Here is a 15,725-nt window from a genome sequence, read left to right on the forward strand (position 1 = left end):
GGAGCACGGGCTCTAGGCATGTGGGCTACAGTAGCTGTGGCACGCGGGTTCAGTAGTTGTGGCTCGAGGGCTCTAGAGCACAGGCTCAGTAGTTGTGGCGCATGGGCTTAGTTGCTCCGCGGCATGTGGGATCTTCCCAGACTAGGGCTTGAACCCGTGTCCCCTGCATTGGCAGGTGAATTCTTAACCACTGTGCCACCAGGGAAGCCTTCAAATTTATTTTTAAATTATTTATTATTAAAAAAAATATATTCATTATATATCCTGGGTGTCCTTTGTTAGATACATGTATTGGGAAATATCGTCTCCATCCAGAGAGGTAAATTTAGATTTACTTAAAAAAAAAAATACATGTGTTATCTCCTCCCTCCCGGAAAAACAAACAAACAAAAAATAATTCATGTTCTTAAAAACAGTCAGGCAAAACAGAAATATGTGGTAGAGCTGACATCTCCCTCCATGCTGAGGTTAACTTAACACATAACAATGTAGTTAACAACTCCCAAAGTGCATTTTTCCCACTTAACAATGTACTTAATGGATATTATCCCCATTTTACAGAGAAGGAAACTGAAGCACAGAGAGGTAAAGTGATTTGCCTGATATAACACCCTTAGGGTTACCAGGGTCTGGATTTGAACCTAGGACTCTCTGTGCCCTTTAGCCGCTCCAAGGAGCTTCACCTTCTCATTTACAAGCTCTGGCTCAGAGGGCAGCCAAGTCTTCAAGAATCGGTGCCTGGCACATATTTTCTTCAGAGATGCATTTTCTGGGCTCCAGCCTGGTTCTGGGGTTGGGGGCGGGGGCATCATTTCTGGATCTTGATCTCTGAGTACTCAGTGGTGTCCTGGTCCTGAAAGTTGTGGGTCCTCAGCCTGTGGAAGTTGAGGGTGGCGTAATGGAGCTCCTGCTCCTTCCCTGGGGTGGAGGTGTCCGGAGCTGGGGTCTGGTAGTCCGAGGGGCTGTCTGAACAGGATTCATTGAGGTGACCCTGAGTGGGACGAGAGAAGAGCTTCAGAGCTGGCTGTTGAGGTCTGGAGAAGGGAACCTGGGGCTTGAGGGGGGCAATTATTCCCTTATCCATTTCACACCCATTTCCTGAGGATTCACTCATTCACTCACTCACTCATTCATTCATTCCTTTAATCTTAGTGGTCTGTTCTTCTTGTTTCTCACCCCACTGAATGCTTACAACTTCCCTCCACGGATGATATAAATGTTATCCTCATTTTACAGTTAGGAAAACAGACTGAGTGAGCAAGGTGAAGTGATTCTTCCACAGACAAGATCCCTGACCTTGGACAGTCTATGAGGACAAGGGACTGTATGAAATTGTTGCGCATTCAAAACTTATCGAATTGCAAATTGTGATTTGATGGACAGAAGCAGGGTGCTGTGGGTGAGAGTCACAGAGGTCTGCAGGAGACCTGAACTACCCTCCAGGGGCTCACAGTGTGGTGGGGACAGGCCTGTGATTATTACAGGGATGCATGACGAAAGTCGGTCTGGTATAGGGCAGGGGAATATTTAAATGACATAAATTGGCATGACATTAAAAAAGAATGAAATAAAACAGAAACAGACTCACAGACATAGAGAACAGACTTGTGGTTGCCAAGGAGGATGGGGTGGGGGAGGGATGGATTGGGAGTCTGGCATTAGCAGATGCAAACTATTATATATAGAATGGATAAACAACAAGGCCCTACTGTATAGCACAGGGAACTAAGTATCCAGTGATAGGGCTGCCCTGGTGGCACAGTGCTTAAGAATCCGCCTGCCAATGCAGGGGACATGGGTTTGAGCCCTGGTCCGGGAAGATCCCACATGCTGCGGAGCAACTAAGCCCGTGCGCCACAACTACTGAGCCCACGTGCCACAACTACTGAAGCCTGTGCGCCTAGAGCCTATGCTTTGCAACAAGAGAAGCTACTGCAACGAAAAGCCCGTGCACTGCAACGAAGAGTAGCCCCCGCTTGCCGCAACTAAAGAAAGCCCACATGCAGCAATGAAGACCCAACGCAGCCAAAAATAAATAAATAAGTTCATTAATTAAAAAAAGCAATATCCAGTGATAAACCATAATGGAAAGGAATATGAAAAAGAATGTGTGTGTGTGTGTATATATATATATATATATATATAAAACTGAATCACTTTGCTGTACAGCAGAAATTAACACAACATTGTAAATCAGCTATACTTCAATAAAATACATTTTTTAACAAAAGAAGGAAATAATGCCGTTTTCAGCAACATGGGTGGACCTAGAGATTATCATACTAAGTGAAGTAAGTCAGACAGAGAAAGACAAATATCATATGATTTCACTTATATGTGGAATCTAAAAGAATGATACAAAAGAACTTATTTACAAAACAGAAACAGACTCACAGACAGAAAGCAAACTTATGGTTACAGGGGAGGCAGGGAGGGATAAATCAGGAGTTTGGGATTAGCAGATACACACTATTACATATAAAACAGATAATCAACAGGGTCCTACTGTATAGCCCTGGGAACTACGTATAATATCTTTTAATAAACTATAATGGAAAATAATCTGAAAAAGAATATATATATAGGAATCACTTTGCTGTATACCAGAAACTCACACAATATTGTAAATCAACTATAGATCAATAAAAAATAAAAAAATTATTTGGGGCAAGAAAGATGACTGAGGGCTTGACCAGTGCAAATGGGACCAGGACAGAGGAAATCTCGAATGCAAACGCACAAAGTCACAAAGAGTGAGCCCTGCCTGGAGATATAAGGATCCTGGAACCACTTCCAATATGGGGCAGGGGCAGGGGGATTTGCACACCAACAAGCACGTCTGCAGCACCAGCTGGGTGTCCTACCATTCAGCTCAATTCTGACACTGTTAAGGGCTCGGTCCCACAAGACTGTCCCACCCTCAACCTCACATGCCAATCACAAGTCCCAGATTCTCACCTGTGCTTCTGACCAGACAGCTGTCGATCAGAGATTCCCACAACCCCTCTCCTCAGATTCCATTCATTTGCTAGAGCAGCTCACAGAACTCAGAGAAATATTTCACTTATTAAATTAGCTGTTTTTTTAAATTAAAGTATATAACTCAGGAACAGCCAGATGGAAGAGATGTGTAGGGCAAGGTATAGGGAAAGGGTGCAGAGTTTCCATGCCCTCTCCGATTGCTTCAATCTCTTCAAATCTCCACTTGTTCACCAACCTGGAAGCTCTCTGAGCCCCATACTTTGAGGGGTTTTATGGAGGCTTCATTCCATAGTCATGATTGACTGAATCATTGGCCCTTGGGGATTGAACTCATCCTCCAGCCCCTTTCCCATCCCTGGAGGTCAGGGCATGGGACCAAAAGTTCCAATCCCCCAATTGCATGGTTGGTTCTCCCAGCAACCTGCCCCCATCCTTAGGTCCTTCCCAAAAGTCACCCCATGAATATAACAAGAAATACTTTTATCACTCCCATCACAGGAAAGTTCAAGGGTTCTAGGAGCTCTGTGCCAGGAATAGGGGATAAAGACCAAATATATATTTCTTATTATAAATCATAATATCATAGAATATAATAAGCTCATTTTGTGGGGAGGGACAGGATGCCGGCTGGAGAACTTGGCAGGGGACAGATCACAGAACACCAGACTGAAGAACTTGGTCTTGATTTCCTAGGGCTGCGCTGTCCAGCGCAGGAGCCCCCAGCCACACATGGCTCTTGAGCCCATGAAACGTGGTGAGTCAGAACAAAGATGTGCTGTGAGTACAAAATGCATACTGGAGTTCAAAGTCGAGAAAGAAAGAAAGAAAGAGAAAGAAAAAAAGAAAGAAAGAAAGAAAGAAAGAAAGAAAGAAAGAAAGAAAGAAAGAAGAAAGAAGGAAAGAAAAAAGAAAGAAGAAAGAAAGAAGAAAGAAGGAAAGAAAGAAAGAAATGAAGGAAGGAATGAAGGAACAAAGGAAGGGCGGAAGGTAGGAAGAAAGAAGGAAAGAAAGAAAGAAAGAAAGAGGGGCTTCCCTGGTGGCGCAGTGGTTAAGAGTCTACCTGCAAATGTAGGGGACATGGGTTTGAGTTCTGGTCCCTGGAGGATCCCACATGTCATGAAGCAACTAAACCTGTGAGCCACAACTACTGAGCCTGAACTCTAGAGCCCAAGAGCCACAACTACTGAGCCTGTGAGCCACAGCTATTGAAGCTCTTGCGCCTAGAGCCCGTGCTCCGCAACAAGAGAAGTCACCACAATGAGAAGCCCACGCACCACAACGAAGAGTAGCCCCCACACGCTGCAACTAGAGAAAGCCTGTGTGCAGCAACAAAGACCCATGCAGCTAAAAATAAATAAATTTAAAAAAAAAGAAAGAAAGGGGGAGGGGGAGGGAGGGAGGGAAGAAGGAAGGAAGAAGGAAAAAGAAAGAAAGAAAGAAAACAGAGGAAGGAAAGAAGGGAGAAAGAGAGAAGGAAAGCAAGTAAGAAAGCAAGAAAGCAAGAAGGAAAGAAAGAAAGAAAGAAGGAAAGAAAGAAAGAAAGAGAAATCTCAATAATTTGTATGTTTATGTTGACTGTTGATGACATGATGTTTGAAATAACACTTTGGCTACGTTGGGTTAAATAAAATATTATATTAAAATTGATCTCATGTTCCTTTCTACTTTATTCACGTGGCTAAGTTTTAAGTTATATACATGGCTCGCATCATATTTCTGTTGGATCTAGACAGTGGGGAGCAAGCACAGGGTGACCGAAGGACAGCCGTTAGGGGAATTTCTTGCCGAGAGCTTGTTCGGGGAGGAGAGATGAAGCCAGTGACCCAGCAGAGAGAATGTGAGGGCTCAGCAGGGAAGGGGCCAAATGGAGATGAGCTTTGCTAAAAGGAAGATGGACAGGACTTGGGCAATTCTTGGCTCTGGGAAGTGATGGAGGGGAAAGAGGAGAGGGTGACTTGAGTGCAACAGGAAATTCAGGAGGAAGAACAAATTTGCAGGTGGGGAGGACGAACTCATTTTTTTGAGGTGCTGAGTAAGCTGCTACGGACCCTGTTAGGGGAGAGGTGTCCAGTGGAGACACTGGATGGAAAGTTGCCCACATCACTCACCAGAGAGATGGAAGTCAATGCGGGACGGACGCCATCTCTGCCTGATGCCTTCTCCGCTGATTTCTTCCTGTAGATCTTCACTCTGAAAAGAGAGACCAGGGCCTTTCTTGGCTTGGTGGACTCACTGCATGGAGCTGAGAAGGACTGACTGAATGCAGGCTGGCGTCCAGCTGCAGAGACCATGACCAGAACACCTGTTCCCTCCTCCAGGATGGCTGGCACTAGAGTCCACACTTGGCCAAGATGTCAGGAGGCTGCATTCCTGATGCCGCTTCGACTAACGGCCCTCCTTCCCGGCTTCATCACTCTACCAGGGCCCTCAGCTCTGAGCTTTGAGTTTTGAAAATTTCTTTAAGTCTCCCCCTCCTTCGCCCCTTGCCCCCCATACCACCACCTCGGGAAGTCTTGTCCCAAACTGGGACCACCACTCACACAAAGAAGATGAGGCAGAGGCAGAGAGCTAGCAGGGCTGTGACGCCGGATCCCCCGACGGCCCCCCAAACCACACCGGTCCTGGGTTCTGGCCTCCCTGCAAATAAGAGACTTGGGGTGACCTGCAGTCTCCCTAAGCAGGCACCTAAGTGACGAGCCTTCTCAAATCCATGACCCACGAATGTGCCCACTTCTATCCAGGACTCTGTCCTTTGTCCCCCATCCTTCTATATAATTGTAGGTTCCTGTGTCCCCAGCCCCCACCCCAGCCAACCGACAGAGGACCCTGAACTCTAGTTCCCCTTTTGCCCTGAATCAGGCCCATTTCTCTCCCTCTCAGTATCTTCTAGGACGCAGACTCGTGTGTCCCCTTTCCCCGGACACGGCCCTTCATAGCTCCCAGACCTGGCAGCAGCAGGACAGTGGCGCTCTGTTTCCCGTGACCGTTCTGGGCCTCGCAGCTGAGTCGGAGGCCAGAGCTGAGCCCCTCTTGGAGGCACAGGGAGCTGTTGACCCAGGGCCCAGCCGAGCTGGAGGTGACCTTGAAGGAGGCGTTGCTGAAATTCCCCTCCAGCAGCCCCTCCCCCAGCCGCCAGCGCAGGGAGGGGGCCGGCTGGGCTCGGGAGGAACATTCGCAGTGCAGACCCTCCTCCTCCTGGGAGCAGGAGGGTCCCAGCAGCTGCGGGGGGTCTGTGGGGAGAGATGGGAGGGATCAGAGGAGACTCTCCCCTCCGTAGAACCCAGGCGTCCTTCCCTCAGGTGTGTTCCAACTCACTTTTCACAACGAGGCTCAGAGATGCTTTCTGAGAGCCTAACGGATGCTGAGCTCGGCAGACATATTTCCCATGGTCCCCCAGTTCCACCCGGGGCAGCTCCAGGACCCCAGGGTTCGAGGAATTGGAGGGGCTCAGGGTCAGGCTCCCCCGGATCCAGCTCATCCTGGCAGGAGGGTTGCTGTCGGCAACACAGTCCAGGCGTAGGAACTGGCCCTCCTGGACTGGGAGAGATAGGCTTTGGCCCAGACTTTCAGGTCCTGGCAGGACAGAGAGAAAGCTAGCTTCAGTCTGCCTGTCTGTCTGTCTGTCTCTTCCATTGCCTAAGGGCTCATATCTTCCTGTTTTGTAGCACTTGTCAATTTCCTCTGTGTAAAAACTCCCATCTTGGCCAATTTCAAGCACCTAATTTGAAGCCTCTGAACCCAGAAGTGGGAAAAGATGGACACAATGGCACAACTGGCTCTTGCCAACCAGTAAGCGCTAGTCTCAGTACATCACTGAATGCAACTTAAAAAAAAAATGGCGGGAATTCCCTGGTGATCCAGTGGTTAGGATTCCGTGCTTCCACTGCGGGGGGCACGGGCTAGATTCCCGGTTGCGGAACTAAGATCCCACAAGCCACGCGGTGTGGCCAAGAAAAATGGCATGTTTTTGCCTAGCAAAATCACCGTACACTAAGTCAAAAGCCCAAGATTAGGATGAAAATAAATCCTCTCAACTTATACACAGATGATTGCGTTAATATGAAAAGAGTTCCTTCAAATCATTAAGAAAAAGACCACAAAGAAATAGGCATGGGGCTTCCCTGGTGGCGCAGTGGTTGAGAGTCTGCCTGCCGATGCAGGGGACACAGGTCCGTGCCCCGGTCCGGGAACATCCCACATGCCGTGGAGTGGCTGGGCCCGTGAGCCATGGCCGCTGAGCCTGTGCGTCTGGAGCCTGTGCTCCACAACGGGAGAGGCCACAACAGTGGGAGGCCCGCGTACCGCAATAAAAAAAAAAGAGAAAGAAATACACATGGTTTTTAAACACAATGAAAGATACCCAACCTATTCACAAAATGATAATGCAAGTTAACATGATAGTGTATTCATTTATGGTATCAGCAAGGATGAAAATGTTTAGCAGGGAAATAGACACATAGCAGGGGGCAGCGTAAGCAGAACAACTTCCATGTAGCTCGATTTGGCAATATCTGTAGAAATTACAAACATACCCTTCGATCTAGGACTTTCTTCTCTCTCAAGAGTAATCTTCCAGACCCACACATTTGTCTTGTCTTTGCAAAGGATTGGAAACACCATAGTTTTCCACTAACAGGAGACCTATTAAGTACTTTATCATATAATATACTTCTAACTGGAAAACCATGGGGTCATCATTAAGAATGAAGAAGGTTTCCTAGGTACAGATACAGGAGAATCTCCAAGATATACCAAGTTTGAGAAAAAGGTGAGTTTAGTTTGTAGAAATGTACCAACGTCACTTCCTTAGTTGTGACAAATATGCCATGTGGATGGAGGATTTTAATGATGAGGTGAGAGATTTGTGGAAAGTCTCTGTACCATGTGAGTCTAAAATTACTCCATATGAAAAGTTTATTAAAAAATACTAATAGAGATGCAAAGCATGTGGGTAGTATGATCTGCATATATGTGTGTGTTTTAAAATGTACATGTGTAGGTTCTGTTCGAAAAGATAACGAAGAGGGGGGATACACAAGTGCTGAATACTATTTTATTCTTGTTAAATTGTGCTAGGGACTGAACCATGTTCCCCTCACATTCATATGCCAAAGCCCTAACCTCCAATATGATGGTATTTGGAGGTATTTGGACAGGTCTTTGAGAGGTCATTAGGGTTAGATGAGGTCATGAGACTGAGATTCTCACGATGACGTTAGTGTTCTTATAAGAGATACCAGAGAACGTAGACAAAAAGCAGCCGTGCACAAGCCAGGAAGCGAGCCCTCACCAGGAACCCAATCAGCCGGCCCTTTGAGCTCAGACGTCCCAGCCTCCAGAGCTGTGAGAAATAAACTCCTAGTTTTTAAGCCACCTAGTCTCTGGTATTTTATTATGGCGGCCTGAGCTGACTAACACACATGGTATGCTTATTCTTTTCTTTTCTTTTCTTTATTTTTTTCAACTACGTTCTACTTTTTGTTTTATTTATTTTGGCTGTGCCGTGCGGCATGCAGGATCTTAGTTCCCTGAACAGGGATCGAACCTGCGCCCCCTGCATTGGGAGCGTGGAGTCTTAACCACTGGACCGCCAGGGCAGTCCCGTATGCTTACTATTGTAAACAATAACATTAAAATGAGGGAAGGAAACTGAAGGAGTAGGTGGGGTCTAGATCCTAAGGAGAATGAGGGCAGGATGTGGGACAAGGATGGAGCCCTGGCAGTGGGGACAGCCACGTCCAACAGGCAAGGAAGAGGCCACGCGATACCCCATGAGAGCAGGGTCAGTGAAAGGGGGAGGCCAGTGCGTAAGCTGATGAGCCAGTGGGGGTTGTCCCACCTCTGCTGTCCCCTCCCCGGGCCTGAGCCTCTCTGCCATCTGAGTTCTGATCCCCAGCTCTGCTCCGAAGGGCAGAGACACTTCCATTTCCACCACACCCCTGGAGAAGAGAGGTTTAGACCTACCTTTGTCTTCCTTCCGGAACACTCTGATGGTCGGCTTCTGGGGGGCATCTGGACAGACAGACGTAACAGTCCCCTTTTCAGTGGCGGGAAGGTAGGCATTGGCCCTTTTCCCCCAGAAACATTAGAAATAGGAAGAGGGTGGAGTAGTGTCCTCTTTCCTTCCTCCCCAGTTCCAGCTTGCAGGGCTCAGCACGCAGTAGCCCAGGCCCTCCCTCCCGTCCCCAATGCCCTCGCCCTCAGGGCCCCGGCATCCTGGCCCCGCGCTCACAGGACACGTTGAGCCTGATGGTTCTGTCTGCGCTCACGCCAGCTCCGGGGAAGGTCACTCGACAGGTGAGGTTGTTGCCGTGGTCCTGGGGCCCCAGGGTGAGCGTGAGCACCGAGGAGTGGGGGCCCTTGGGGTGCAGGGAAGGGAGGGCAACCCCGGTCCAGGAGAAGGTGGGGGGTGTCCCCCTCTCACAGGCCCATGGCACTGCACAGGTGATATTCCTGGGGAGGCCAGATTCTAGGGTCCCCTGGACGTGGATGTCGGGTGTCTGTGTCAGAGCTGAAGAGGAGAGAGAAACAGACCCAGGCCCTGGGGGGGGGGCCCGAGTGTGCCCCTCAGAGCTGTCTCTGCCCCAGGCCAGCCGCAGCGGCCTGTCCTCCTAGGTCCTCTTGGGCCCCTCCCAGGATGAGAAGACAGGGGGTCCCCTCCCAGCCCTGCCCTGGGGGCCCTCAGGGCCCCTGTGTCTGTGTGTCCTCTCCTTGACACCATCCTTACCTGTTACATGCAGGTGGAGCCTGTTCTCTAAATAATTATATTTCACAGTAGGCCCTCTCTCCACCCTAAAGAAGTATGTCCCCGTGTCTCCCTGCCGTGCATCTCTGATGTCCAGGGAGCAGTTGTAGGTCCAGGGGTCTCCAAGGAGGTGGAATCGGCCCTGGGTGTCCATCAGCACTTCACGATCTGGGTTGTTTGTGGCCACTAGACGATCCTGGTAGGGTCTGGCCCCTTCCTGGAACCAGTAGCCGAAAGCTGGGACAGAGTCGTCCCAGTCGTCCCGGGGATACTGGAAGGAGCAGGGCACGCAGACACACAGGCCCTCCTGCACCGTCACAGGCCCCCGCACCCGCAGCCAGTATCTCTTGTCCTGATACAGGGACCCTGCGTAGGAATAACGATCGGCTGCAGCCCCTGCCCCGCCCACCCCTCTCCCCGCAGCCCACCCACATGCCCACAGCAAGGACAGCAGCAGCAGCGGTGGTGGCAATAGCAGCATCTTTGGGGTAAGAGTGATGGGGCCTTTGTGTCACAGGATTGAGAGGAAGCCCCCACAGGAAGCCCAGAGCTGAGGTCAGAAGGTAACCGACCACAAAAGAGGAACTCCGCACCCACATGCTGCCGGAGCTGCGTGGACCTTGGAGAGTCACCACTTCTACTTTCCATGTGAGGCCCTGGTGAGGGTCACGAGCAGCGAATACAGCCCAAAGGCGTCTCCCGGATCCCCGTCCACAGTCTGTCCCTCCCACACCTCTGTCCGCAGGAAATCAGGCCGGTCAGTCCCCGTCAGGTGTGAGATGCAGGAGGGGCAGCCGGGAAGGCTCCATGCATGAAAGACCGGGATGGGTCCCGCCAGGGTGAAAGAGGTGGTGATTAGTTACTGAAATTGTAACAGGGAAGAGTCAATCCTGACTCCGTGTTGGATCTGTTTCTTCTACTTTAACCTTTGCTTTCCACTGCTTTTGTTCATTAAAAGGATACTGTCTCTACATAATGGCCTGCCTCGGGGAGCCCTGCCCCTCTGCCTGAAGGTTAAACCAAAGTGGCTTCGTTCAGGGAAACATCTGGATGCTGTTCCACCCGTGGATGGCTGCAAGGAAGAAGAAATGAACGCATTCCCTCCCCGAGGCTGGCCATTCCAGGAGATGTTTGCAAAGCTTGTGGCCTTTTCACTTTACTTCCTCATCTCCTCTCCCTCTCTGTGCTGTAAAAGAAATTGGCATCCAAACCCCAGTCAAAAGGTTCTTCAGAGACACTAGTCTGCCGTCTTCTAGGTCTGCCAGCTTTCCGAATAAAGGTGTCATTCCTTCCCTCAACACCTCATCTCCGATTCACGCGCCCGCTGTGAGGCGAGCAGAGCAAGCTTGGACTTGGGAACAAAATGAACACGACAACGGCACAGGGGCACCTCTCCTTTCAGGGGAGTGGAGCACAAGGCAAGAATGCGGCAGACGTTGTCTCCACCCTTGAGAACTTCTCCAGCGCCCCAGCTCCTGCTGATACAGTGTGAGATAGGGGCAGCCCAGATAGAGGCTTGGAGGAAACCCCATCGCTCCATGCAGCTAGAAGGCGAGTTCCCAGGTATACATGGACAGAGAGGATGAGACCAGGATCCAGGAGGGTGGCCACCAGGACACGATCCCACAGGGGGTCCTGAGGCTTCCTGACCTGCTCGCAGCCCCCTGCCCCAGGCCTCCCTGCACATGCCAGGCTTGGGCGCCGGGCACTGGGAGCAAAATGCCAGCCAGCGTGGCCCTGGGGGGATGCCAGTGTTTGGAGGTAGGTGGGCCCCGCCCTTCTCCCTTCCAGGCCTCAGTTTCCTCATCTGTCACATGGAAGGATCACAATGTTCAACCCTCGTCTGTGGGAGAACCTGACACAAGGACAGAGGTGGGCGTTTTCTACAGATTCTTCTGTGGCTGTCTTGCAGGTCAGGTGTCTGGCCCTGCCCGTACCTCAGGGGTCACTCTGAGTCCCACCCTCAGTGGTGGTCAGCGCTTCCCTGTGGCTTCCTCCCCTGAGGGCTTTCATGCGGGGCTCAGGGGCACAGGCTCTGCAGCAGATGGCTCTAGGCTTGCACTTGTTTCCCTAATCCTTGCTGTGCCACCTTGGGAAGGCGCTTAACCACTCCGTGCAGAGGTGTGCCTATGCTCGCATGGTGCTGGAAGCTGATTTGTGTCACCCCCCAGATTCCTATGTGCACGTCCTAACCCCCAGTACCTCTAAGTGTGACTGCATTTGGAGACAAGGCCTTTAAAGAGGTAATTAATATAAAGTCAGGTCATTGGGCTGGGCCTTAATCTAATAGGACTGGTGTCCTCGTAAGAAAGAGAGATTAGGACACAGACACATACTGAGGGAAGACCACGTGAAGATACAGGGAGAAGACGGCCATCTACAAGCCAAGGAGAGAGGCCTCAGAAGGATGTCTATATAGGTGTGACTGAATCACTTTGCTGTACAGCAGAAATTAGCACAACATTGTAAAGGAACTATACTTCAATTAAAAATTAAAAAAATTTAAAATAATAATACTAAGAAGCCAGCCCTGCTGACACTTTGATCTCAGACTTCCAGCCTCCTGATCTGTGAGAAAATGAATTTCTGTTGCTCAAGCCGCCCAGTCGGCCGTACTTCCTTACGGCAGCCCTAGCAGGTGAACCCACGGGGTCACCCCGAAGATTCGACGTGTTCCTACAAGTGGCGGGCTCAGAGCAGCCTACAGCAGCCCAAATTGACGCAGCCCACACAGTGGCCAGTGGTCAGCCTGCAGGATGGGGCCACTCCAAGGACAGGAGGAGAAAAGGGATGAAAGAGGTGGTAACCCGAGGACACCTCGGCTTCTCCTCCTGGTCTCAGAGTGGCGGCAGGGAGTGGTGGCGTGAAGCGAGATCTTAATTCCCTGCCCAGGAATTGAACCTGGGAAGCCTGGATGAAAACCAGGAATCCCAGCCACCACACCCCTGGCCCTTGCCCCCAGTGAAAAATGCATTTCTCACGGAGGCAAAACTGTAAAAACAGGTACAAAGTTTATTATTAGAGACACAGCACAACAACAAGTGGGAGAGCACACAGAGAAACAGTTTGTTTAGTTAAGATAGAAGCCGGGCAGAGACGCACACCCGGAGGGAAAGGGTGTGGGCGTCCCCCCAATGAGGAAGAGCCCCATAAAAAGGCGGTTACGTCATTCATATAGGGCAGTTCTTCCGGGTCTTTGTTTCCCTTTGGCCAATTATCTGGTTTCTTTTTCCACACCTGACCTGCCCTAGGACCCTCAACAGCATGCGTGCGCAGCTTTTTTCCAAGATGGATTCCAGCCCAGAGGCCTATGGGACGGCCTTAGCCTCACATGTTATGGGGTGGCGCCCCCTCCTTTTGGACCCCAAGGAGCCTTTCTGCGCATGTGCAATGTCTCCTTGCCCCAAGGGTGGGAAATGCGTGGCCTCTTGATCTTTCAACAGGGTTTGTCCCACTCTGTTCCTGCCATAAAAATGTCCAATGTCTGGTTATTTACCCTATTATTTCTGTCGCTGGTTTTTATATCGAGGTATAGATCTCGAAATAGACAGGAGTCCGGTCATAAATATGGAGTCCTGGAGCCTGTTTGTCTCTCGCTTCAGGAAATGTAAACAGGGGGCTGGGAATGAATGTCCGGCCTGGAGCCCATCTTCTTCTCACCCCAGGAAGTGTGAACAAGAGGCCAGTTGTAAATGTCTAGCCTGGAGCCCATCTATCTCCTGCCTCACTCCGAGCACCGGCTCTGATCTGTACTCGCTCTTACTTCACTCCGGCCACACTTCCGCTCCCCTCCCCAGGCCAGGACGTGCTGAACAGGCCGCTGTTCGGGCAGGTCCCTCCACTGGCTGAGCTGGTGGCCGCTCCTGCGCCCTGGGTGCCTGTCTCCCATCTGTTGAGCAGAGTGTCCTGTGGGGTTGCGCTAAGGCGAGGCCACCACTGGAGCAGAACCAGCCAGGGTCAGGAAGGGGGATGGAGACACCATCACAGTGGGGCGTGGCCTGGGCTGATGCAGCGGGGAGGACGGGGCTGTGGGAGCCGCAGGGAGGGAGGAGGACATAACCCGGATGATGGGACAGGTGAGCGCATTCCTGACACTATGATGATAACCCTTGACTGTTTCTCAGTCGGGGTTTGGGAAACGGTGGGTGTGAGTGTTCATCCCCGTTTGGCTGTAGGAACTGGGATGCCCTGACTCTGCATTGTTTTTCCAGTCCTGGGGTCCTAAAGCAGCTTGCCTTCTTCTTACCACTTTCCAGAATTCTCCTTTGGTTGTGTCTTGCACCATTCGCAGGGTTTATCGTTGTGAACAGAGGGAGAAGCAGGGAACAATGGGCCAGTGTCATCTTGCCTGGATTGGAAGGCTAACCATCGACCTTTAATGTGATGAGTCGCATCACGCAGGCTGACGTTATCATGAACGGAAGTCTGACCTAACTGTCCTTTCTGGGTGGAGGCGCCGGGTTTGGGCACCAGGCCTTTTCTTACACCACACCAGAATCTTTCATCTGTTCAAGTGTCACTTTAGAAACTGGGGCGTCATGCATTGTCCCTGCCATGGTTTTGGTGCTGCTGGTATATTTGGGGCTGTTTTTGTTTCAACTGATTTGCAGTAAAATTAGAGTGTTAGGCTTTGTAGGAGGACGTTTCCAAGCTCTCGCTTCCCTCTACCTTCTCAACCCAGACTATAATTTTGAACTCACTTTGAAGGATAAGAAGGTGTTAGCCAGATGACTTCATGGGGCTGGGTCTTCCTGGAAGGAGAGATGCAGGTGCTCAAAGACAGTGAGGGATGCATCAGAATGGGTTCTTAGAGAATGGCTTGAGGGATAGGTGGTTTGGGGTACGGTGATGGAGAAGCAGATTGGGTGAGACTAAGAATAACCTAGAACAGAGGTCAGAAAACTACAACCCTGGGGCTGCCTGTTTTTGTGAATAAAATTTTGTTGGCACCCAGCCACATTAATTCGTTTGCAAATGGTCTACGGTTGCTTTTGCACTACAGTTGAATAGTTGCAACGGAGACCCTATGGCTTGAAAAGCCTAAATACTTACTATCTGGCCCTTTAGCAGAAAGGTCTCCTGACCCCTGACCTAAAACGTCAGGTTGAGAAGCTTGTAAATTATTCTTTGGGCTTGAGGAGAGAGCGGTATTTTGGCTAAGGTCAGCTCTAAGATTTAGGAAATTCTCTAAATGTTATTACTTGATTTTGGCTATAGCAGGACTAGTAGAAGACAGGGAGGGTGGAAAAGGAAGATTCAGGAATGGAAAGAGATGGTGCTGGAGGTCCAGTCAAGGAAGGGATCCATGGGAGGGTTTTGAGTAGACAGTGAGACTGACATGTAGCCGATGTGGTGCCCGGACAGGACATACCCAGCCTCCGGGTGAAATGTGCAAACAAACAAACAAAATGTCGCCTGCCGTTTCAGTAAACAAAGGATGTTGTCCGCCATTAAACAATCAACCACTGCGGTCTCCCCCGAAGGTGTGCCCTGAGGGGAATTCAGGACGGAGAAAAACACGATCCTGGCCCTAGAGTGTTAAGGTGCATATCTAAGGAATAATTTCCAATCAGCTCAGACTCCTGCATCTTCCCATACACAGAAAAGCTCTAAAAGCTCCAAAGTCATTGCTCTGAGTCGTCTGATGTTTGTGATTAGACATCTTTTGATGTTCGACTACATGTTTGTTTGTTTTCAGCAAAAACACCCTTATATCCTGGCTCCTCCCTGACCTCTTTGGAGCAGCTCCTCAGAGCTATGGGGGAGGGTGTCTCCCAGGCTATAGTCCTCAGTAAGGTCCCCAAATAAAACATAACGTGCAACTTTTAGGTTGTGAGCTTTTTTTCAGTGGACAAAGGTCACAATGTATGAAGACTTCTGTTGCATATTTGGTACTTTCGTTTAATCCTCACAACAACCTTGTGATGCTGGACCTCTCACATCCATTTCACCAAAGCAGAAAACCAAGACATGGAGGGGTTAGGTGCCTCGCATGATA

At 50.0% G+C, this 15,725-nt stretch overlaps 1 protein-coding gene across 1 annotated transcript; it reads right to left on the reverse strand.

Moving 5' to 3' along the window:
- Positions 1-808: 808 nt before the first annotated feature.
- On the reverse strand, positions 809-10,208 carry LOC132510493 (myeloid cell surface antigen CD33-like). The gene is made up of 8 exons (XM_060132671.1): positions 9,710-10,208; positions 9,215-9,523; positions 8,947-8,994; positions 6,298-6,555; positions 5,928-6,212; positions 5,523-5,619; positions 5,091-5,172; positions 809-991 (listed from the first exon to the last, which is right to left on the reverse strand). The coding sequence occupies exons 1-8, from the start codon at positions 10,206-10,208 to the stop codon at positions 809-811; spliced, it is 1,761 nt and encodes a 586-aa protein (XP_059988654.1).
- Positions 10,209-15,725: the final 5,517 nt, after the last annotated feature.

Source organism: Lagenorhynchus albirostris, chromosome 19, assembly GCF_949774975.1.
Source record: "Lagenorhynchus albirostris chromosome 19, mLagAlb1.1, whole genome shotgun sequence".
Lineage (NCBI taxonomy): Eukaryota > Metazoa > Chordata > Mammalia > Artiodactyla > Delphinidae > Lagenorhynchus > Lagenorhynchus albirostris.